The sequence below is a fragment of the Plecotus auritus genome (assembly GCF_963455305.1).
Source record: "Plecotus auritus genome assembly, chromosome: 4".
NCBI classification, from domain to species: Eukaryota; Metazoa; Chordata; class Mammalia; order Chiroptera; family Vespertilionidae; genus Plecotus; species Plecotus auritus.
In genome coordinates this window covers 155,676,290-155,702,324 of record NC_137775.1, presented here as the reverse complement: position 1 = coordinate 155,702,324, position 26,035 = coordinate 155,676,290, and the positions used below count along the sequence as shown (strand labels likewise).

General features: G+C 36.4%; 1 protein-coding gene across 2 annotated transcripts in view; it reads left to right on the top strand.

Annotated features, from left to right (window-relative positions):
• Nucleotides 1-6,504: 6,504 nt before the first annotated feature.
• HGF (hepatocyte growth factor) overlaps nt 6,505-26,035 on the top strand; it is a 69,458-nt gene continuing 49,927 nt past the window's right edge. Inside the window, exons 1-5 of one of the 2 annotated variants that reach the window (XM_080665504.1) lie at nt 6,505-6,682; nt 13,031-13,196; nt 16,477-16,589; nt 18,546-18,660; nt 23,380-23,507. In XM_080665504.1, coding sequence (XP_080521630.1) covers nt 6,595-6,682; nt 13,031-13,196; nt 16,477-16,589; nt 18,546-18,660; nt 23,380-23,507 — 610 coding nt within the window. In that variant the 5' untranslated portion in view covers nt 6,505-6,594. Of the gene's footprint in view, nt 6,683-13,030; nt 13,197-16,476; nt 16,590-18,545; nt 18,661-23,364; nt 23,508-26,035 lie in introns of both variants that reach the window. The other variant, XM_080665503.1, reaches the window with a different exon arrangement.

The window sequence follows — 26,035 nt, the reverse complement described above, 5'->3', positions numbered from 1 at the left end:
TGTATGCATGCATATTAGCATAACCAATAGACACAGACACTGGGGCAGTGGGAGCTTGCCCAAAGTGGAAATTGCTGGGGGTGGTCAATTGGGGGAAAAGGAGGCATATGTAAAACTTTAGACAATAATAAATAAATAAATAAATAAATAAATAAATAAATAAATAGAAATTATAATCATTCTTTCTTAATATAAGTTTTTTGTAAGGATTAAACAAGACAATCTTTTAAAGAGTACTTTGCACAATGTTTAGCATAAACTAAAAGCTCAATGCATATTAGCTATCATTTCAAAATAGAGAAACCAAATAACCTGTCAAAAGCAGAATAACATATAATGTTAAATATGTAGGTTTAAGCATTTATAGTATTTAATGTTGTGATAAGCAGTTAGACATACTTGAGCAGAGCAAGGACAACAGACCAGCTTCATAAGGTCGCCAGGATTGAAAGTCCCAGGTGTAACATAGCCTGGCCCCACTATAAAGTGGGCAATGGAGAGGTGTGGCCAGTAATGGCACCATTAATATTAATACTATCTTACAGCTACACCTGTAACTGGACCCATGTTCAGCTGCCTGCTGCCACAAAAACCAAACTCATGAAACAGATGCTGGTGAAAATGAGAGATTTATTCAAGTGCCAGTAACAAGGAGATGGGGGACTCTTGTCCACTTCAACATCTCAGTGCAGGCACAGGTTTTTATAAGGAGGGAGAGGAAAGCAGAACAAGTAACTCAATGGGAAGGGGTTGAAAAGTTCTCCATGTGCAGGCCAGCATCGTCCATTCTGATAAGGATCTCAAAACTGGTCAAGTGATGGTTTGGTGTACGTCATCCTGGTCTTCATCATGTCTCTATGTCATCCTAGTTCTATGTTTGAATGTCAGCAAATCTCCCAGAACTGGGATGACTGAAGGCTGGAGTCTATATTTCCTGAAGTTAGTTCCTAGGATTCTATACAAACATGCCGTTTATCTAAAAGCTCTATATTAGTCTGCGTCAGCATTTACAGAAGCAATGTCAAAAGAATAGTGGGTTGGGTTATAATCCCCATTGTTACAATGACCTATTTTGCCAGTCCCAAGGGAAGTACACAGAGGATGATGTGTCAATATGTCTTTTCCATACATGCAAACTTTTATGGCTCTTTGAAATCACCCCCAGCTATGTACCACTGATAAAGTAGATCTCTCTCTAATTGCTACAGAGCCTGAAAGAAAATATACCTAATGAAAAAACAACAACAAAAAATATTCCAAAAATGGGTGAATAAACTTGCCAGTTTTCACCAACATTTGAGTAGCAACCCAATTCTTGAGGTGTTAAAAATGACTTCCTTGTTTTACAAATAAAGTCTTTACAGGGCTAGAGGTATGGCTCCAGAACATCAAAGCCCACTAAATCTTTTTACCTTCCCCTAACCTCCACTATTCTGCTCAAAAGGCTTATAGATAATTGGCTTTATGAAACCAAAGTTCTAGGAGGAACCTACATTTATTTCTCTGTACCTTTGAAAGGGAAATATCTGGTTTTCTTCAAGAATTCTTATCTGAACCATCTCTTAAAATGCAAGTGTCTGGGAGGTAATCCTTATTGAAAGAAAAAACTTTAGCCATTTAAGCATAACAAATGAATTTATTTTAGCTGTTAAATATTGATTGCTAGACAGGTATTAAGTTTGTCTACTTTAATTACACAAACCTAGAAAATAGATTTGGAGCTGTTAATAAATGTCTTGAACTTTATTAGAAATATATCTCTTAAAAAATATGAGTGTGTTTGCCAATGGAAGAGCCTATGATTTTAAAAGTTTTGAAATATATTTGCCAATCTAAAAAATGCTAATTTCTTACTTTTTACTTGTAAGTTGAAAGAATGTGTATGGTTTTTTGATAGCAGGTATAAGGTATAAGATTTTTTTTTGAAGGAAAATGAAGTAAGTTGTTCCAAAGGTGTTTTTTTTTTTCTGAATGGGTAAGAGAGGTTGTGAAAGTTGTAAAAAGGTTTATGAAAGTTATAGAAGGTTTGTGAAAAAAATCTTAAAAGAAAATTATATAAGTAAGCTGAATAATAAATTTATTAAGTGAATAATTTAAAGAGCAAAAGTAAACATTTGATTTTGGTTCTTTTTTACATTGTTAAATGGATGAGGATTTTCCTCTTGCTTTCCAGATATAAGAAGACTTATTTTTTAAAAACAATTTGGTAAATTATTTTTCTCTCTACCTGATCCCTCCAGAACCTGGCAATTGTTAATGAGTGAGTCTTTGCATGTTCAATAAGACCAGTTTCCAATTGTGGTTTTATTAACCAAGATTTTGGCTGGAATGTCACATCTGACGGAGACATGCCTGAACTCCGGATGTCACCAGAAATCCTTAAGAAATGAAGATTGTCTTTGAAGCCAATACGAGCCCCTTGGAGACATGGCCTGGTACATTGCTTGATCCTATGATTCATAGTAGTCTTTCCAGGTAAGGAATGAAGGTTGTTTTCCTGAGAGATGACAAGAAAGGAGCCTCAAGACATCTTTGGGGACCCCGAGAACTTGAGAAATTCACCCAAATATATAGGTATTGCAGGAAAACCTGATGATAGCTAGGAGGTTCAGCTACTTTGGCCTGAAAGGTGTATTGAAGCTCAATAATGAGAGTCCAGAGAAGCAGACTTAAGAGACCCTATATGTCCAATTGCTATTCTTGTTGTGTTTATGCAAATAATCAGGCCAAATTGAAACTGGACTTAATCTATATATATGAAAGCCTAAGCAACCATTATGACAGGAACAACTGGTTGCTATGATGCACACTGACCACCAGAGGGCAGACGCTCAATGCAGGAACTCCCACAGGGGGAGCGCCGCTCAGCCAGAAGCCGGGCTCATGGCTGGCAAGGGCAGCTGCAGTGGCAGGAGCCTCCCCTGATTCCATGGCAGCACTACTGAGTGGCGGCAGCAGGCACAGCGGGTGGGGATGAGAACAAGCGGCGTGGCACTCGGCCCCAGTTTGGGCTCCTCTCTGGCTGCCTGCTGCTTGGCGCACTGCTATATCCCTCGGGGGATGTCTGACTGCCTGTTTAGAACCTATCCTGCAGGTCAGGCTGGGATCGGGCATAAACCAGCAGTTGGACATCCCCCGAGGGGTCCCAGATTGGCAGTCAGACATCCCCTGAGTGGTCCTGGATTGTGAGAGGGTGCAGGCCTGGCTGAGGGACCCTCCCCCACTCCAGTGCACAAATTTCATGCACTGGGCCTCCAGTATAGTAAATAAATTAGTCTTAATTTGGCTCTTTGATAAAAAAAAAATAAGGGTGATTGTAAGAGGGAAATTATGTTTCTATAGACTATATAATGCACAGTTGTGAATATTAAACTTTAATTCAAATAATTGTTTTCAAAATTTATTTTTCACCTGTGAATTGAACTGGATCCTGAATATTTCTAATTTTCTTAAGTAGTTGACTACCATCCTCCAAACTAATGTTTATTTTTCTCCCATCCTTTTACTTAAAACTAAATCTTTCTCCTTCTATCAAACCATTTGTCATAATCCTTGTCATTCTAGCTTTTGCCCCAATAATACCAAGACAATTTATCTCCACCAGGTGACAAGCCCTACTCATACTCAGGGAATACCACCTCTAGACACCATTGCCACCTCCTTCTATGCCCAGGCCTCATCATCCCTCTGACAGAGAGCAAGGATCTCTTGGCTCTGAAGAAAAATGCCATCTCTCTTCCGCAGGAAGCAGCTATAGAAGAGACCCTGCACCTCTAAAATTTCCACCCTTACAGCCCTTAGGAAGGAGGACCCAGCATGTTCTCCCTCCCTGGAGCATGCCCACGCCTGTGCCTTTTCCTTCTCCCACCCTCCTCCCCACAGGTACATAGATCACCTTTACCTTCCTCACTTCTAAGCTCTAAGGACCCTTCCTTTGCCTGTATCACCTTCTTCTACAAATTACTTCTCCGACCTCTGTGATTTTCTAAATAAATGTTCTCTTAGAGTCTTGGCTCTGAATTCTTTACTAGTCAGAACTCAAGTACCTAGGTTGCTGAACCCAGGTAGGGTCTAACCCCACCAGTCTAACACCTGGTGCCATTCTCATCACTGACAACAATGTGACAATAACAAATTGTGAAAATGTGTGACCTATTAAATAATATCTTAACCAGGGTATATTTTTTTCTCCAAGCCTGTAGTAATAATTGAAATTATGCTTACAGCCCCATACTGATTTGTTTGTGTGAGAGAGAACAGAAAAACTTGTCTCCTTCATTGTATACCTACAAGAATTTACTTAAAGAAAAATCTAGCTTCTTTAAAAGGAGTTTGAATCCCTAATACAGTTCAAGAGATGCCATGGGACAATTCAGGATCATGGTCAGGCAATACACTGAAGTTGACATTTTCCAAAAACTGTAGTAGAAAGTCAAAGGAAAGTGAAATTGATACTTGGGACACCAGGGAGAGGGGACAAATGACTGTTAAGTTTCATTGGTTTGAGGAAATGATCAAAGAGAAAAGTTATAAAAAGGTGATATAATGTGGATTCCTCAAAGTGGTTGTTTTAAGCCCCCACTTCTCTAGCTATCCTGCAATCATGTGGTGTGTGGGTTTTTTTGTTTGTTTGTTTGTTTGTTTGTTTTTTCTGGAGGCGAGGATGGGTAGAGCAAGAGGAGGAGAAATCAGAGCTGTAGGTACAGATAAGGCTGCTCTGTGGATGGCTTTACTTTTGCCCACTATCTCGACACACTGCTCCAGAGCCATTCTCACGTTATGCCCACCTTCCCTTCCTCTGTCCACAGAGACACTGCTTCCCACTTGTGCTCATCTCAGAGACACATGTGGCAACTATGCCCCCAAGTCCATTAAACATAAAGCAAGTGCTTGCCCAAAGTAATCAGAGTGGTGCAGAGACAAATCCTCTCAATAAATGCAAAGTCTGGGCAATGATTTCACAAGGAATCTACAGAAATGAGTCATGTCCCTCTCCCCTTCATCCACACCCCATCCCCCCAATGCTCTTCATCCCTCCATTTAAATTTTGGGAGGCTGGTGGGTGAATGCAAGGGGATGGAGCTTAAGAAGAGAGTTCCATTCATCACTACTGTATTGAAACAGCTTGAGAGATTTCCAGAGAAATTCTTTGAAGGTGCACGCATCACATAGACATACGTGTGTGTGTGAGTGTGTATGTGTTTACATGTGTACAAGGACACAGTCCATTCTACATTTATCCATCAAAGACAGGCTGTGGACAATCACAGTCCCTTTGACATTTTGAGAGCATGACCAGATTTTATCAGACCCCAGATCAGACAAGTTTCCCTGATACACTTTAGGTATGTTTGTGGTGACTGATAGATGCTTCCTTCCCCCAGCTGGTGGGCGGAGTATGACGTAACCTGCACCTGAGGCCTCGATATTCCTGAGCACCTAACCAGGCACCTTATATGGACTATATATTGAACCACCAATCAGCACCTGCCAAATACCCTAAGCCCTTGTCCCTAAGTACCTGAGTGACTAACTATGCACCTTATATGGACCATACATTAAGCCACCAATCAGCGCCCCCCGAGTACCCTAAGCCCCCATTCCTTCCCATTCCTCCCCTCAAAAGGCGTGTTCACCTCTGCACGTGTTGCTGTTCTCCCCTTGCCAGACAGCCCGGCAGGTCCTTCTCCTCTAATAATGCCTGTAGTCCTGGATTTTGGCCTCTGTCTGATCTTTCAGTGACTTGTGGGGCTTAGCACAGCTTCTGAAAAAACTGCCTGCTCTGAGTCCCTTGGACAGGGGCAATTTTCCCACCTGGCAGTATGGCTGCTTTTGTTTGCTTCTTTATTTATTTTGACCATATATTACCCCACCCTTTTCTCACCTAATTTCTTTCTACCTGGGCTGGACCTGCCAGCCTCTGCCTCCTGCCTGCCTCCTCCCCCCAACCTGACTCTTACCCCCTGGGCACCTGTGCCCGCCTTTGGAATACCTAGATCGCTCTAGCAGTGGAACTAGACAGCTCAGAGCGAAGGCACATTTGACTAAAAAGCAGCTCTTTGCTTTCTTCTTCTGCTTCCCCTTCCTCTTTTCCCAAATAGATATGTGAACACATGTATTTTCTGTTTAAATTGAGCAAATTGGTTCTCTGTCTGTGCCTTGATTTAGCTACTGGGCTGAGCCTTGCTCCTCCCTTCCCTGCCCGGATAGGAGCACTGGGGTCTGGAGCTCGAGCTTCCAAATTGAAGCTGGCCCCAGGCCAGGTGACCTTTTCTTTGTAAGTTTATTTCCTAAGCAGAGTTGGAGGGTGGAGGGGGAAGGGGGGCGCGGGGAACTGGGATCTGTTTGGTGTTGTTGGGGAGGGGGGGGTAGTGAGGAAAGGAGGGGCTGGAAGAGAGTAAAGGGCTGTTGTTAAACAGTTTCTTACCGTAAGAGGGAGTTCAGACCTAGATCTTTCCAGTTAATCACACAACAAATTTAGCTCATTGCAATAAAAAGCCGCTCAGAGCCGACTGGCTCTTTTAGGCACTGAGTCGGAACACGATTCTTCCACCCGGGCATCTCCTCCAGTGGGACCCGCCAGCGCCCAGCGCCATGTGGGTGACCAAACTCCTGCCAGTCCTGCTGCTGCAGCATGTCCTCCTCCATCTCCTGCTGCTTCCCATCGCCATCCCCTATGCAGGTTAGTTTTCTCTCCTTCTTCGTTGTTATTATTATTTTCCCTATCTCTTGCTAACCTATTCTTTTCCTAGCACTCTCTTCTCCCCTATCCCCAGCATCCTTTCTTAGCTCAGTATGTGGTATGGGTTTTTTAAACTTCTCAATGTCCTTTCTTTTGATCTATTTGCAAAGCATTTAAAATGATAATTAACATCCCCACAGTGTGTCTCCCCACCCCACCCTCACCCCCTAGTGACCCAGCCCCTTCTCACTTAGCTTCCTAGTTGTGGACTTGGGGGTAGGAATGAAGTGCTAACACTGGCTGGAACTTGGATGGTTTGGACAAGTTTAAAGTTGAACAGAAGGTCTGGTCTGAAGAGGGGAGAGTGATGATCAGTGCAGCAGGGTGTCTTTTTTCCCAGAGGATACTTTTCCATGACCATCCACGACCCCACATCACTCTGTAAACACTCAGAGCCAAATTATGGCTTTATGCAGGTTTACTTTTGGAGAAGGTAGATTAAACTCTGAGTATATGCCTGTTATGAAAATGAAAGAGAAAGCCTGCCTTCTAAGATCTCATTTTTTTCTGGGTATGGATGCCTGTCTTTTTGAAACTGCCGAGCAAGGAAGGCAGAAAAAAAAAATTGTGTAACTTTGATTAAAGCTGCAGCGCTTCTTCCTGCGTCTCCTTTTCTGCCCTGAATTTACAGGTTGGGAAGGAGTTGCTTGGGAGTTCCTATTGCCTGGAAGTTGAGAAATGTCATTTGCTGCTTTGGGAAGTTTTCTGTTGTTATCAGGGCAAGAGGAAACATCTGCATTTGGTTGTATTATCATTGTAGTGGCTGGGATGCCAACCGGAGAAAGTAGTGAGCATCATGGGTGGGCACAGGGGAATAAAAGAATGGAACAAATGCCCAGATGGTAGACATGGCCTTTTTATAATCTAAAACAGAGAACTGGCTGTATTTCGTAAGATAAGTTAAATATGAAGTTCGTCAGACCTCTGCTCTAGCTCTTGATGTAATAGAAGAGTTGAAAACATTAAGGATGTGCTAGGTGTTAAGAAATCGTTCAATCCACCTGGCTTTCTTCTCTTTTGTGAACTGGTCCTTTTGGAAAACAACACTGTGTTAGAAAGGTCCGTTTGAAAACCGGTAGGTTAGACTTCTGAAGAGGTGGAAAAGAAGTTAGTGCAATCACCAGGTTATCAAGCTTGAGCTGTGTCATGTTAAAATAGATTCCAATAAGACATGGCTGGATTAGGGGAATTTAAGTATAAATTGAAATAATGGCTGATATTTTGAAGGCTTTCATTGTTAAAGATTGAAGTGTTGATAAAGTCTGAAATAGACTATGGTTACCTGAAGTCATCTGTGCTAATGCAAGGGGAACACAGTGTGGAAAACCCAAACAGTAGATCAACCATAGACAATGTCTACTTGCTTTTGGCACGCATCATGAAGTTTTGGCAGGAGATATACATTCGTAATTATATTTCACTTTGGCTAATGTTGAAATGACTGCGTTTCCTGAGTGTAGAGAAAACGCAGCCCAAGAGTGTGCTGGCAGGCAAGGAGAGGCCAATTGGGAATTACAGATATGCTGTGAATAATTCCTGAAGTGTATAATGCTCAAATTGTCATCAGAAGAGGGTTTGCCTTTGTTTGGGTGGCAAGTTTATTTTGATAGTTGTTCTTTTTTTTTTTAAATAACATTCTTCAAAATGGAAAACATGGATAGCCCTCTTAGGACATAGAAAGAGAGTTTGTTCTTTTCAGTATCATCTAATGTTGAACATTTAAAATTTTTGTTGTTGTTACTTGCTTCAGTGATACTTTAAGATTTATCTTATTGTACATATTGTAAAATCATGCAATGTTAGGAAAGAATTGGATACTATAGTAAAGTGACAACCATGAGCAGAATGCATTATGGAGATATTTTACTGAAAAGTTTTTAAAGAAATACTTGATGCAGTGGACCGAAGCCATGTTTATAGAAGTTGTTGCACAGAGAATTACCCTCTATCTATTTTTAACTACACTGGAAACAAATATACAATCCCTTGTAACAGCTGAAGCATTAAATGAGCATCTAATGTGGGGGATATAAAGATGAATAAATGAGAAAGAAACCTACATTATTGAGCAACTGTTATGAACCAAGCTCTAAAAGTGAAACTTATTTAATTCTAATAAGATTGGCATTGTTGGACTCATCTAACATGAGAAAACTGAGGTTAAGGACCTTAATTATCTTAGTGAAGTGATAGACCTGAGTCTTACCCAAATCTATGTGAATGAAATATATGGGATTAAAAATATTTATACTGAAGCCAATAATTGTGAAATCAGTTGAAACTGCCTTTAAAGAACCCGTTTTGCTAAGAAATATAAGAAAAACTATGGGCAGCCGCTGCAAGTTTTCCAGTTGACAAGATACCTGACAGAAACTGCATTTCAGTGTAGTTGTTTTGGTTGCTGTGTGGATGGAGAGTGGTAGGCAGAAACAGCAGAGGAAGAGAGCAGGAGGAGCTTCTATGGAATGAAGTGAAATGAAATGAAGGAGAAGGGAAATATCTAGGGAGGCCCCTAATCTCATACTGAACATTGTTTCATTTTGCAAATCTTTTTGGAAGAGATCACTATGCTGCTTCTCAAATAGCAACATTTGATTTAAGTCTGACAGGATGCCTTTCTTCTTGACATCTTTATTTGTGATGCTGTTACCTTCTCTGCAAAATGGGAGATGATTGTGATTTCCAAGTCCTAGATAATAGCGATGAAATGCTGGACCAGTATTTATGATTCTTGTCTTTGAGGAGTTTAAAATCTCCTGTCACAACCATTCCCTCCCATTAATTATTTGTATACTTTCATCTTAACATCTTGCCACTTCAAGCTGTTAACCACTAATCATGTGGGTAGGTTTCTCAGAATATGTAGAGCCAGATTCCTGCATCTTTCCACACCCTGCAAATCCTTTCCTTGCACGATTTTCCTTTGAAGTGAATGGTTAGTCCACACAGAGAAGAAAATATATGAGGTACTGAGAGAAATGAGTGTGAGGCCCAGGGACCAGGGGGAGAAATGTGTCTTTCTTCAAGCACCTTGATACATTTGACCCCACTCTCTGTTTGTAGGTTTTCACTACAATCCAAATGATTTTTAGTTCTAAAATAGGGACTTTAGGTTCTTCAGGAAATACAGCTTCCAGAATGTTACCCAAACTGGGAGAAGAGGAAAAAGTAGTTACAATTTAAAGTACAGGAAACATGACAAAGTTGGAGTGATCTCTCACCCTTTGATTTCATTTCACTATTTTGTTTATAAACTTCAACTAACAGCCATGCACAAAATTAGTAGGGCAAAATCTGATCCAAAGATATTTTTGAGTTTCTTCCCAAATTAAACTTGTCTTTTAACTGTTTTCAGCAAAATAAGCATCAGTTGTTACTACATATGGAAGATAATTTTTTTTGGATGCTGCTTTTTAATGACTTTTGTTTTGAATTTTTCTTTTATTGAAGAAGAAATTAAGTTTATAGGTATATGGATTACATGATGTACAATTAGCTTGAACTTCACATTTTTGAGTACTTAGTTACTGACCCAGTAGAAATGACTGAATTATAAGGGAAAGCTTCTAAGTCATGACAAATGAATAGTGGAAAGGGAATCCTGGTAACTGGTTCTGATCGCCTCTCATTAGCTTTGTAGCCCAGACAAGCCTTTCACTCCTATTTATTATCTAGTAAAGGGAAATTATGGATTTATTTGCCTTTTAGAATGCTTTTTGATCTTTAGATGAAATGTGGTGATGGAAAAATTTATCAGCAAGCAAGAGTAGACTATTTTATGAGGTACAGCCACACATTAACACATTTCAATAGGACAACTGAGGAGCTGTAGAATTAAACACAACCAGCAAACCCACAGAGACTTTCTTTCTCACAGTAGTCTTCAATGCTTGCTTTCATATTACATGGTATCAAGAAAAGAAGCAGAGCATTGACCAGGGATTCTATTTTTTTTAATAATTAGTAAAATACATATCTGAATTTAATATTTATCTTGGACTTTTTAAATTTCTCTGTCACTTAGATGTGTATAATAAATACCTAATACATGAGGTCATTTTTAATTCAATATTTTTAGTTAACAGAATTCATTTGATATATGTAATTCTTCCATTTTGGTGGACAATTTTTAAAATAGATGATCTGCATCTATTAACTACATTTGTTTCTAAGAAATATTTCTATTTGTGTAGGAAATCAGATGATTATTATGCTGAGATACATTTCATAGCACCTGAGAAATAGTGCACTAAGGTCGTCAAATGAAGGAGAACCTCTTAATGAAGACACTTATCTTCCATTAGCATGGCCCTGTATTATAAACCAAATTTGAAAAGAATTGTACTATTTTTTCCTCTTAGGAGAATAAGTTTCACTCTGATGCCAGAAATTAAAGAATAAAATTCCAAAAACAAAACTAAAACTTTGCATATTAATAACATTATTTATCCAAATTGGTTTTCAAATATTTACTTAATGATAGTAGTTTAAATAGCTCCTTTTAGTTCAACTACAATACAATTTGTATTTTTCTTAGATTGAGTAATTGGGATATTAGCATTTCAGGTAATTAAACAAAGTCATCTGGCGAGTCAATGAGAATGCCAGAATTATCATCTGTCTGCCAACGTTATGCAAGGCATTTGGTCCGCACTCAATAAAAAACATGTTGATAGATTATTTGGTTGATTGAATTTCTATGTTAAAATGTCTTTTAAATTATATCTGTTGTGCCATAGCCATTTAATTTTGTAGGGCAAAGAAAAGTTAAAAAATGAAAGCATTACTACAGAAATTAATACCACTCTTTTGGGCCCTGTGTTCTGGAGTTTTATAGAGAACTAGACATTTAGAAGACTTCATGTTTTCTCTTATTTATTGTGAACTTCAGGTTAGGAAAGACATTAATGAGTAGCATCTGTCCTCTTAAGAAACCAACTGGAGCCAGTGGTTGCTGGCAAACTTAAGAGTACAATGCCATTCTTGGTACCTCACTCTACTAGCCATAGTTCCAAACTTTTTAGACAAAAATTTTCACTCTCTTTTCTTGACACATTTCACCACATATAAAAGCCAGGAATGCATTGTCTGTTCTACTGTCCAAGTTACTTCTCTACTGAATGCTCTAATCTAAATCTTCATGAAATATTTACAAGCCATATTCTCACATTCTTTCTTAGCAATGCAAAGAGAAAAGAAGGCATCATAAGTGTTTAAGAGTGGAGGTTCTGAAGCTAGGCATCTGGGTTTCGAGTCAGATCTACTAAGTGGTCAATTTTTCCCAGTGTCTTGGTATCTACATCTTTAAAATGAATATATTATTACTGCCTTTCTTATAGGTGTTCAAAAGGATGGACAGGCAGAGGAGGGCACAATCATGTATATCCTTATTATATAATAGCTGCAGTCTCTCAGACATTTTCGTCCTCATGGTGAAGATGGTGATCATCATTACAAACCAGACAACTTTAGGCAAATTGAGAATAAAGAAGCAAGTTCATGATACTCTGATGTTATTCAATAGATTACATCTTTTAGGATGTTTTAGTTCTGTTCTCGGGTTTTTAATAGGAGGATTCATGCTATCTAGGCGCCTTGTCGAGTACTTTCATGAAGAAAAATGATGTTACATTAAAGGATGAAGCTTTACATACATTTGATTTGCAGCATTTGGATTGATTTCAAGACAAACAGTTCAGTGATACTAAGAATTAGTGCCCCTAAGCACAGAAGACACTTATGTAGGAAATGAGAAGAGCTAAAATATGAATAGTATGAAATGCTTTAAAGAGCAAGTCAGAAAAATGTGTCCACTGCCCCAATTTTAGTGAGGAGTTTCTTATCTGTTATTGAGTTGGCTTGTCTAATTAATACTATAACTTACATACAGACCACTTATGGAAGGAAATGACAAATTTAATTATAGAGCATGATATGATATGCCCTGGCCCTTGCTTTCATACTGTTTGGAGAATATCATGTTATTTATTTCTTTAGAGTGAACTCTGCCCTAATTTTTAAAAACATCCTTAATTTGAAAGAATGTAGATGAGTGAAGTGACTCTACATGACAAGTTATTTATTCTTCACTGATTATAATATTCTTTTTTTCTCTTAACTATCTGAGAGTATCATTGCCCACTTCACTCTATCCCCAACTCCTGGAGGCCTAGTATGTTGTCAGATAAAATCATTATCTTTCGGATGATCCGTAAGGACTTTTTTTTTTTTTTTACGTTAGCCTCAAAAGCATATTTCTTATGTGTTTTTTAAAATTATTATTAATAGAAGGACAGAAGAAAAAAAGAAACACACTTCATGAATTCAAGAAGTCAGCAAAGACTACTCTATTTAAAGAAGACCCATTACTGAAGATAAAAACAAAAAAAATGAATACTGCAGACCAATGTGCTAATAGATGTATTAGGAATAAAGGACTTCCATTTACTTGCAAGTAAGTTACTTCATTTTGTTCTTAGCATAATTTTCCAAATACAATATGTACTTATTATCATCATGTCTTTTGTATTTAATGTAATTTGCCCTTAAAATTATAAGCTTGGCTTTAGTGTTAAACACATTACAGCAGAAGACTGAGCTCTCAGTTGATGGAAATATGAGGAAGGAAGTACATATAAAGTGATATCTTTTAGAATCCACAGTGGCTTTGGTTATGGAATTTACATTTTCTCATCTTATAAACAATTGAACTTTAGGAACTGAAAGGTAATTAGATTTACTTTTATCTCGCTTTTAAATGTTTTAAAAAACATTAAAATATTCTATTCAGAGTAAACATTTTTTTTTTTCTTTCAAGAGGAGTGAAGAAATTTTCAGAATATATGTTGGGCAATAGCCAAAATTTACTGTAACTTATGTCATTGTCTTTAGGGATTTAAATAAAAGGTGTTGAGAGAATAGGATTAAAAACTAGAGGGATTGGTGTCAGCAGCAGAGACTGTTTAGGCCAGGGTAGTGATGATGACATTTTAGATGAAAAGTGATGGGGTAATTCAGAGAGGCATGCGGGGACTCAGAGTGAGTTTTCTCACTTGTGAAGTCCCTGAGTGATCTCACAGAGAATTCCTTACTACGTTGCCAGTAATCCCAGAGGATACAATTTGGAATTTTGGGCCATGAAGGTGACAATTTCATCCTAACTGCCCAAGGAAAATGTGTTTCCTAGTTCTTCTCCATAAACATTTCTCCCATCACTTACTTTCCTCCCTTTCATTCCCTATTTCATCCCACATGTTAAAGGATTTAGCATGACACCGTAAATTTTAAATTCTGCTCTATAACATTTGGGTCATGACACATAATGGGAACACAGATTTAGTAATGTCATGGCAAGTGGTCTGAATTTCATCTTGCCTTTCTCAGAGAAATGAATGTTATGGGCTTGAGGGGAAAGGACATGGTCAGAGAATAACTTCAATAGATTTAGAGGGAGGAGAGACTATCTCCTTCCTAACCATTTACAACTCCTCTGGAAGTATTTTATAGCCAAACTGCCACTTTCAGGGAGATATTTCTTGGCGAGAATAGTGGGGGATTGACTTTGCAAGTATTTTCCTATGATGATTCTGCTTCTTTTCCCTGGCTTTCTGATAAAAGCCCTGAGTTAGTTAAAAATAAATTAGAGAAAACCACTCTCAATCAACATCTCAGCTGTGCAGATTTATGGAGATGTTCTTCTGGCAACTGAGGAGATTGGATTTACTGTATTTTCCCCTCTTGGGGATGGAAAGGCAGGGCATAGAGAATTAGAGAACCACAATCATTGTTGGTTTTTAACTCTTAATCTGACAATACACTCTCCTGGATCCACAAGTAAGGAAAGTATTGCTACCTTTTAGTTTTCACATTAATCAGTCTTATGCCTATTAAAACCAAACCAAAACAAAACAAAAAACCTTTTCTTTGTTTTATTTAGTAGAAACGAAAATGAATTTGCTTCATTGGAGAACACATGTGACCTGATTAATATATCTTTACATACCCCATGTATATGAGGTTTCATATTTTCCTACCATATTCTGGTTGAGTTAAATTTAGTCTCCAAATTTATGGCAACCTGTACAGAAAATCACGTAATAAAACCCATGCACAGCCCAAGTTTTCCTGCCTAGAAATTGTATCATCCTTCTCACTTATCTATCCCAATATGTGTATATTATACATACGTGTTTGGAACCACTAAATACATTAGTTATTCAGAATTAAATATATATATTAAATTCTGAAATTAGGTTCAGATACTCTGAAATTAGGTTCTTAATGAATTAAAGGGTATTTTTGCCAACTTATTATATGGACTAGAATTATTGGCAAACAAGGGCAAATATAGGGAAATACCAACAAAGCTGTGTGAAAGCCTCTGGGATTGAGTGGGCATGGGGGGGAACATTGCCAAACACTCTTTTCTCTTGAGAAAGGATCAACAAAATTGGTTGTATAGAGATTGAAATTTTCCTTTGCTGGGTAGGAAAGATAACCAGAGTGCCTGATTCTAAGCTCTTCAGAAAATTGCTATTCATCAATTGGCTCAAGAGAAGAAAACAGGAGGCTTTCCTCTTCTAGCCATGACTGAGTTACTCTTACTGGAATTGCCCTCCTGCCATGACCAACTAGGAAACTAGACAAAATAAATTCTTGAAATGAAGATGATAATTAAAATAAGGCTAAGATAAAGACTCTTAAAGTCAAACTTAAATTTGACAGCCAGGATCCAGTCCATATGAAGTGTAAAATGATGGAAGGAAACAGTTTTCTGAGAAAATATGGCATAGTAATGGAAGGAGAGAAAAAAAGTGAAGGAAATCAGCGAGCTGGAAACCCTGTCCCTCACTTTCCAGATGTAACCACATTGTATTCACAGAGGCTAATCTTGCATGTTCCCGATGGGGCTCCTGCAAGGTTATCTCATGTCAAAGCCATATAGAAAAGTAGTTTATATATGTGTGGTCCATTTTTATTTCAATGTAAAGTTAAGTGGGAAGCTATTGATTTATTTTTAGATGTTTGTTTATTTTTATATATGTTATTTATCTAATTACTATGGTTTCAAGATCATTTAACACTCTCCTCCCTAACACTACCGTAAGGAAATAGGGAATTTAACATGTATGGCATAAGCTTATTATAGTCTACCAGATCAAAATTCAAACCTATTATTATCTTATCAAGTTATTCTGCCACAGCTACAAAAATAATACTTTTATGATTTTCTTTTAATTACTATGTCAGCTGTAAAATGTTTTTATAGGTAGATATTTAAAAATACAAAGCACAAAGTTTGTGAATATGTTTTGAAGTTACGGATATAGAATGAAATGTAGTAAGTAAAATATAAAATAATAAGTAAAATATTTTCTAAAATTTTATGGCTTTTTATATTTGTTTCATAAAAATTATTTCCCCTTATTGATAGTATTTCTTAGTTGTGAAAATACTAAGAAATGAAGGCTTGTAGTTGGTGGCATCATAAGTAGCATAGTAAGGAATTTTAATACCATTTCTTAATGGGAAGAAAACACTTCAGAATTCCAACATTGGTTCTTATGTAGAAAATGTTATCAAATACTTTACTATTTATGGTTAAGAGATTTTTGCATTTATAATTTTAGTTTAGAAAGACTTTATATTGCCCTCCTTGGTTAAACCATGTGCCCAATCTTTAAAAACTGTATAAATAGTAGTATTCCTTCTTTTCATTCAGATATTTTTTTCAGGGCCTTTGTTTTTGATAAAGCAAGAAAACGATGCCTCTGGTTCCCTTTCAATAGCATGTCAACTGGAGTGAAAAAACAGTTTGGCCATGAATTCGACCTCTATGAAAACAAAGGTAACTGGCCACTTTCTAAATATTCATAATGAAATCAGTATAAAAATATGTAAATTCCTGCCACAGTTCTCTTTCCCATGGATTTTTTTCTGTTATATACTGGATCTATTATACAGTTAACTCATCTATTAAGACAGATGACACTAGAGACTTGACAATAGAATGACACTTTTGATTACAGAGATCATTTTCCAAACTTCCCATAATTAGATGACCTCTTCTCAGTTTATTTCTAGGAGCCTCTCCTAGAACTGGTATTCTCCATGTCATTTTGGAAAGTGCCACCTTAAGCTATTAGTTTAAGATATCTTACATTACAGCAAATTTGGGGATTACTATAGTATTTTAAATTTTAACAACTTTAAATATCTAAGTTATAGTGATGGTTGCTAATAATAAAAAAATGTGGAGATATTGAAAAAATAGTTGGATCTATTAGTTGGGTTTATTTCTAATTATTATGTTCTTTAAAACATTAAAAAATATACATATATATATTTATTGATTTCAGAAAGGAAGGGAGAGAAAGACAGAAACATCAATAATGAGAGAGAATCATTGATTGGCTGCCTCCTGTACACCCCCCACTGGGGATGGAACCCACAACCCAGGCATGTGCCCCGGCTGAGAATTGAAGCTTCATCTCCTGGTTCATAGGTTGACACTTAACCATTGAGCACACTGGCCAGGCTAAAAAATTTTTTTAAAGAAGAATTGAGACCAAATTTTTTGTTAATTTGTCTATTTTAGTTTTCTAACATTATATTCACAAGGCATTTACTTTGTAAAAAGCAGAATTATATCAAATAATTGAAGAATGTTAAATAAATATGAATTTGAGAAGATAAATCTCTCATCCCAAGAAATAGTTATGGATTGTATTTATGATAATAGCATTGATTTTAATTTTAATGCTTTCTTCAATCATATTGTCTTATTAATTTAGGTGTTTGCTAATATATACAGATATTTTCTTATCTTTTTTTAAAAAATATATTTTATTGATATTTTACAGAGAGGAAGGGAGAGGGATAGAGAGCTAGAAACATCGATGAGAGAGAAACATCGATCAGCTGCCTCCTGCATACCCCCCACTGGGGATGTGCCCACAACCAATGTACATGCACTTGACCAGAATTGAACCAGGGACCCCCCAGTCTGCAGGCCGACGCTCTATCCACTGAGCCAAACTGGTCTCGGCAGATATTTTCTTACAATATGGTATATGTCTAAATTAAATTAAGATTGGTTCATGGTAGAAAATAAGATGATCTCTATACACCCCAATAATTCTACAAATCCTAAATATAATTCATACTCTAGTATAAGACCATCTTCAACTAACAACTGTATTGTAGTTGATATTGTTTGACAGAAATATTCAGCATGTTTCAATTTGATTGCCCTGCAATTTAGCAGTGGAAATATTAGCACAAATATGGAAAAAATCAAAATAATATAATTATCTCTCTCTCTCTCACACACACATATATACAAAACTCACGCCATTTTACTGAAAGACAAATTAGTTATTTTTATTATTTTAAAGTAACTTTCTGAATTCAATATAGGTTTTATAAATCCATTAATTTTCATTTTTAATATTTTCTTAACATGGTCTGCATAATTGAGCAAATCAACCTGCCAAATTAAGTTTGTCTGGCCAATTGAGTGTAGAGACTGTTAAATACATAGACTAATATCTTCAGTTATCCAAGTATATGCTCACAAAATTAAAACTTCTCAATAGACTTTTTGTTGTTGTTGTATTATTCTGAAACGTATTATTTTGAAAATATTAGTAGAAGCTTTAGGCAAGACATTTCAATATGATTTGAAAAATGGTAGTTTACAAGTGTTAATTACTTAAAGGTTTGAATGGAAGTTTCTTTTACTTTTAGATATATACCGCATGTTACTCACAGTTACAGCTTTTTCTCTGCTTTCTTCTGATAGACTATATTAGAAACTGCATCATTGGTAAAGGAGGTAGCTACAAAGGAACGGTATCTATCACTAAGAGTGGCATCAAATGCCAGCCCTGGAATTCCATGATACCCCACGAGCACAGGTAAGAACAGCATGAAGAAGAGAGGATAAACCTCTTTTTTGATTATGTGTGTTAGTCCTTCAGAATAATTCTACAATTCTATAATAACTTAGACAACCTTGCTAAATTATATTAGGCCAAGGATTATGCGAATCCATGACTGGTACTTAGCCAAAGATGAACAAATTTATCATTCAAATGTGGCCTAACGTCATCCTATCTCAGAACTTCAGTTTATAGATCTTAGTGTTTGTGAAAAAACAATGGAAACATAATTTTAAAAGATTCCCCCCCTCCCTTTGCCTTCAAGAAGGTTCCGCATTGTGCAGCTGGAGATGGAGAGGTTGACTGTATAAATTAGAGATGGATCACATTCTGACCTTACCCAGCAGCCAAATGTTCTTTAACCATGGGGGTTCTCAACCTCGGCTGCACATTAACATCACCTGCTAGAAGCCCATAACAAATCCTGCCACCCAGGTATCAGCATAGCCCAATTAAATCAACATTTCTTGGGGAAATAACCCATGCGCCATCATTTAAAAAATATGCTCACCAGATGATTCCAAAGTACAGTCAAAATTGAGAACGTCTGCTAAAAAGTCATGCCTCTGACCAACTTTCCTGTTTTACCTACTGTGCAATGACTGAAAACAAACAAAACACAACCTTCTCATTTCTTGGGAATTAAATGTCTACACTTAACATTGTGTTCATTATGAGATAAATGCTATTTAAAGATGAGTAAAATGTCTACACTTAACATTGTGTTCGTTATGAGATAAATGCCATAGGCTCATTAGTCTGAAAGTTTGAATCATAATGGAGGAGAAACAGATATCTACTGCCCACTAGAGAACTAAATTTAGCAGTTTTCAAGGTTTATTTTACAAATAATTTTAACTGGAACTAAAGTAGTTGAAAACAGCTCTCCTTGGTTATTAAATGCATTAGAAGATTTAGATTACCATGTGCCAGTTACCTTGCTGAGCAGTATACCGGGTCTATCTCCTTTAATCTTTCCAAGAAACACGTAGTGGATGGTTTTATTAATTCTGTTTTATATAGGGGGAAGCTGAAGCACAAAGAGCCTTAGTAGCTTTTCAAGGTCGTTCACATCTAGTAAGTGGGATGGCCTGAATCTGAGTCCTGCTTTTAACAAGCCCAGGGCATCATACACTTAGCAGGTCAGTAGGACACCTGCTGTCACTTGTTTTTTGCAATAGTGAGGATAACTTTGCCTCAATGAATCCACTTTTTATCCCATTCCATTAATTTGTTGGAGGGTATAATTATGAATGATGATTTTACTTCACTAAACAAAGATGAATTAATTGGCCCACATACAAAGAAAGTTTGTTGCTCCACATTGGGATCAAACTGGTGATCTCAGCCTAATTAACACCAGCTAATAAGTGTCCAAACTGATCAGCTTTCCAGTGATTCAGTAACAGAAAACAACTAATTTTTTCCAAATTATTGATATTTTAATTTTAAATTTATTTTCTAACTTTATTGTTATTGTTGACACTATGACAGATGTCCCCATTATCCCCCCTTTGTCCACCTCCGTCCAGCCCCCACTCCCCTTTCCCTCTGGCCATCACCACACTGTTGTCTGTGTCCATGAGTTATGCATATATGTTCTTTAGCTAATCCCTTTACCTTCTTTCATCCAGCCTCTCCCTCCTCCCTCCCCTCTGACAGCTGTCAGTCTGTCCCTCGTATCCATGCCTCTGTTTCTACTTTGTTGGTCAGCTTATTTTGTTCATTAGCTTCCACATATAAGGGAGATCATATTTACTTTTAATTATACACAGATATCTATGAAATAGAGAATTGTCCTTATATTTTAAAAACAAACAAATAATTGGTTTTGTCCTCTCATAAGTATGTGGATGGTGTCATTCCCAGGACAGTACGGAAAACATCTTATTTAAATACATAGATCTATGCTTTTCATGAGCAAAGGAATAGCATTTGAAATCAATCCAGCCTTAGTTAAGGAGAGTGCACTGGACTGACCCAGTAGAGGTCTTATTTCAACCGAATTTCTCTATGATTGTGATTCTCCACTAGAGAAGTAAATGTGAAATAGATCTCCCTGGGAACAGGCTTTCCAGTCCAATCAGCTATTTTCCAACAAACATTTCCTTGAGTTTAGGGCTGAGAAGATCTTGTACATTAATCAAAATTTTAAAAAATTCATTGGGAGCAACACTTAATTATCATCAATTTTCAGCTTATTGAAATATCAACATGATTGCTTAATACTTTTAGTGTTAACTAAAGATTAACTTCATGGGAAATGGAAAAAGAAATATATAAATGTCTCTGTCTCGAGGAATGATTTGTTGTTGACTCCCTAAATTGAAATATTTTACAGGTGGCTTAATGGGAAGATGATGATAGATGATGAAATTAGTATAGAAACTTAACCAAAAAATCAGGTGACCTGATATCTACACCTCTATCTTTCATTGGCCACCCCACATTCATTAATGAAGCAGATGATGGAATAGATCAAGTTTCCTATGAACACCGTTTATATTAAAAGAAAAGAAAAGGTGACTAGCACCAGAAGATCTAATTTATATTTCAAAGTACCTTTAAATATAACTCAATTTTAAATATTTCTTCACTTATCTCTCTTAAAGCCTTGCCAACAAGGACAAAGAACCAACAGTAGTATATATGTAAATAAAAGCTTATTACAAATCCAGTTGACTGGCATATGGCTTTGGTGTAACATGTTTTCATAAACATTTGTTGAATGAACACAAATAAGTGAAAAGAGCAGGACTAGGCTTCACCCCTCGGTCAGGTACAGGCTGCTAAAGAAAAGCATGCTAACACCACAAAGCACAAAGGAAAACCAATTAATTTGGGTAAAAAGCCATATATGTCAAAGAATGAAGAGAAGAGATGACCCGGTATTCTTGTTACCATGCATGCCTTAAAGAGGAATTCGATATGAGTTGATAAAGAATTGTGAAAAGAAGCACATCTTTTCTCTTCATTTCACATTTTGTTAACTCTTGTGGGATAAGTTTATTCATTTTTCAGCCACTTTTAGGTTTGATTTACACTTTATCTCCCTTTCTACTTGTATTTTTCCTACTAAGTTGTTTATTGATTCATTACTACTTTTTCACAGCTTCTTTTTTTGCTTTAAAAATCCACTGGAAAGGTATATGTGTGTGTATATTTGTGTGTGTGTGTGTGTGTGTGTGTGTGTGTGTGTGTGTGTGTAGAACAAAAATATTCTCTAACACTATATAGTTAATGTGTTCATTTAACATGTACTAAATCCATTATTTAGTTTCTTAAGTAAACTGAGTATGTAAAATGATACAAAATGAAGGACTTCATAATAATCTAATTCACTCCATTCATCTTATACATCTGGAAGTTGAAAACCCCAAAAGTAAATAAGTAGTCTAAGAACTAGTGTCATATATGGCAGCGATGTAGATTTTGTGATTACCAATAACTTATTCTTACTACTCTACTATACTAAGCTTTTCCATAAAATAGAGTTATAAGAGCATTTTCTAAGGTAAATATGATTAATACATTACTTTATGAAAAAGAGTAAAATCAGTTTTGAATCTATCAGAACAATAGTATTTCATTATAAAGTTACTATGAAAAATTAGAGAACTGACAAAAATGAAAGAAAATAAATTTCAAGTAATGGCACATACAAAAGGTATCCTAAATTAGTCTGGAATAATAGGACTAAAACTAAGACAAAAGATGACTACTTTTTCCTTTGAAAATTAAAACTGTTAGGAAACTGTGAAATCATACGAGCTTTAATTGTTCATTTAATTGTTTAATTTTTATTTCCACAGAGTAAAGACTACTAAGTAGAATGTGCTTAATAATAGGTAGCATTTATTGTCAATTACTCTGTCATCTCTTACAACTTCTCAAAACAACCATATAATGTGTAAGATATGGTAACACAGTATACTGTGTTATAAGTTATAGTTATATTCATTGTACAGGTAAGCTAATAGGCTGAGAAGCCAAATTACCTGCTGGGTCTCCAGTTAATAAGAGAGAGAGTTGAAATTTGAGTCCAGGTTTAATTTGATTCTAGACCCTTTGTTCCTGTTACTTCATCAAGCTGTTTCTCAGTTGTTGAGAAAATAGGAGGAACATTCTTCATAATAAAAGCAACAAATAAACAAGCAATTATGTGGGATAAGCAGTGTAACTGTGAGATTTCAAGGTCAATTTCAGTGTTTCTTCAGTTCTCCCCTTAGTGGCCTTGCTCAATCACTTGCTGCCGTTGAATGAAGCTTTGAAATTGTAGTACAATGATCACTAGGTTCTTAAATGTTTGGCTCTTGGAAAATCCAGACATGAATGTTGAACATGTGAATTGTTAGCTAAGTGTTTATAAAATTTAAGGATTTTAAGAATGGATGGAAATAACAATTAAAGTTTATATACAGGATGGGGCAGAAGTAGGTTTACAGTTGTCCGTATGGAAAACAATACATAATTAATAAATGATAATACAAGAATAAATTCTGCATTTTGCATACTCACAAACTGCAAACCTACTTTTGCCCCACCCTGTATATGTAGGTCTGAGTTAGAATAAATGTTTTACTACTTTCAGGGAAAACATACCCACTAATTAGTAAATTTAATAGGCCCAAAGTAAAGTTGCATGCGCTTATACTGTAATGATTATCATTTTAAAACTAGCTTTTTGCCTTCGAGCTATCGGGGTAAAGACCTACAGGAAAACTACTGTCGAAATCCTCGAGGGGAAGAAGGGGGACCGTGGTGTTTCACAAGCAATCCAGAGGTACGCTACGAAGTCTGTGACATTCCTCAGTGTTCAGAAGGTAAATGAACCTGAATGCCGTGTGGGGCCCTCTGCTCCTCCTTTGTGTAGATCTGCAGCTCGCATGAAAGGTTAACAAAAACAAACCGAATCTCAGTGAATATGTTGTTTATTCAAACACAACCATAGAGAATTAACTGAGCATTTTACACACAGTTTTAAAACCTGATCATCACCACATGAATGCAGAATAAGGAAGCGAGTTATCAGTTTGTGAGTTTAATAGAGCCTGAGGCATCATTCTGGGGGAGAGGATAAGTTTGGACTTTTGCATTAACTGTGTGGAGCTCACATGCCTCAAAGTCTGTTTCCATGCATCATCTGAAAGGAACCAAATGAAACTTAGCTCTTTATGAGTAGAGCTAATTCTCTATTCATCAAACTCCTGCTTCCACAGCAGCGGTGCAGCAAGGGTATATGAACCCAGAAGAGTATATGGGAGGGGGTCACTGGAATTGGACACACCTGTGTGCGTTTTGGTGCAAATGTGACTAGAACCAAATCTAATACATAGACTGGAACACTATTCAGAATAGTATCTGAAGAGATCAAGGCTGTCTTGAAGGCAGGCACCCTAAATCCATGTCTATGTTTTTACCTCCTCTCACAGCATAAGAGGGCACTGTCCTTACTTTTGCAATGGAAAACTGAAAGACTGACGAGAAGGAAGAGTAACCGTTTCAGCACTGTATGCGGTTTATTTTTCTTAGTTATCTGGCTACTGAATAGCTGTTCTGTCAGAACCTAAAATTCTGAAAATCCAAATGAAACATGGATTTCATTCTGATAGAAATTTAGTAGGATTTCAAAGTTTTTAGGGGAGGGGGGGATCTGCTGAAATACTGTCCAATTTTTATAGTAAGTTATCTTACCTATTTGTTAATGAACCAATTTTTTAAAAGACATTTCTTCCATAAATATCAATCTAATATTAGGTTGATAGTATCACATAAAAAAATCATTGTTAGTTAATTGTCACAGAGAAGGTGGATTTGTTTTCTGTTGTTAGTTAATTTAAAATTGACTTCATGTGCCAGAGCCAGTTCTATCTCTGTTTGTAAATCCTTACTTTTCATTCATTCCATATCGTATTCTGTTCGCTATAACTTCTTCATCATTGTTTTCTTTTCTTTTAAAAATAATAAACTGATCTGTGATAACATGATGAACAAGTCTGTTTTGTATGAATAAGTCTGTCATTAATGTTTGTCTTAAATTTACACCTGGAAGAAAATAACGTGCTTTTGGGAAACTCTCCATTATCACCATTTTCTGAGGTTGAAAATCACTGCAAGGAGTTTTGTAATTGATTTTGTTTGACCTTGGAAAGTGTTTTCAAGGAAAGGTAACGTGGTCAAACTGTAAACAGTTTAGCACTTATGTTACCTGCCTAGTCGGTATGAGAACGTAACTTTTCAACCACTGGTTTATAAGGGAAACATTTATCAAAATACACTGGCATAGATCTGAACTGATAGTTAATGTAGAAAAAACATGCTAGAAAAATAAGTAATTGTAAAAGTCCTCTTTCCAGTTACTCTTAGGTCATTAGATTATATATCTCTAACATCCTTTAATCATTTTAGGGCATTACAGCTCCCTTGGAAAAGGGCATTGCTCATTAACATAATGGTGCATGAGGCTGATGGTTACAATGGCACTGCAGGTTGCAGATATGCTTTTTCTGGAAACAATTAGAAATCTGACAATAGTAGAAACACCCTCCTGTGAGAGAAGTAAACCAACACCTACCTCCCCTATAGGCTAAACATATCTCAGGGAATATGAAGTGAGTTGAGTTGTGATGTTTAAATTCATTCTATAATGAACAATGTTTTAGCGGGATTTTAATAAAGAGGATCTAAAATAAGAAGCACTATCAATACATGAATAAATAAAAACAGCTCTTTATAAAATAAGTAATAAAATACTCAAAATAATGTGCAAATGATGTTCATTTATATCAAGATACCTATATAAGGGGGAACCTCAAAATCGAGAATACTTAGTATAATCAGTGAGCCATTTTCATCTATGTATATTCATTTATTAAATGGCAATTTCCAAAGGTTACATCATTATGGATGAGGTAGTAATAATTAAATAGTTTTGGATATTTAAAATTAAGCAAGAAAAATGCTCCAAGTCAAACTGTTCTTTTAGAAAATACATGTAGAACAGTATATATTTTTCGAAATATTTGTAACAAACTTTTGACTAAATACTCATCTGAAATTTTTCAGAAAGTTTGTTTCATAGACAATATATAACTGATGTCTGACGGTTAATATTATTTTCTTATAATTAAAAACTTTGAAATATATTAAGCATTTCAGTAGAAATGCCAATCTTTGATTCAATGATTGTGGAAAACTGAGCTTTGTAAAATCTAATTTCTTGTTTTAACATTTGCTTGGGATTTAAAATAAAGCCGACACTAGTCATTGGAACAGATGTCTTTTTAATGATTGTCAGATATCTAAGTAAATACATTTTAAGCCATAATCATTATTTTTTAATGTCTCACAC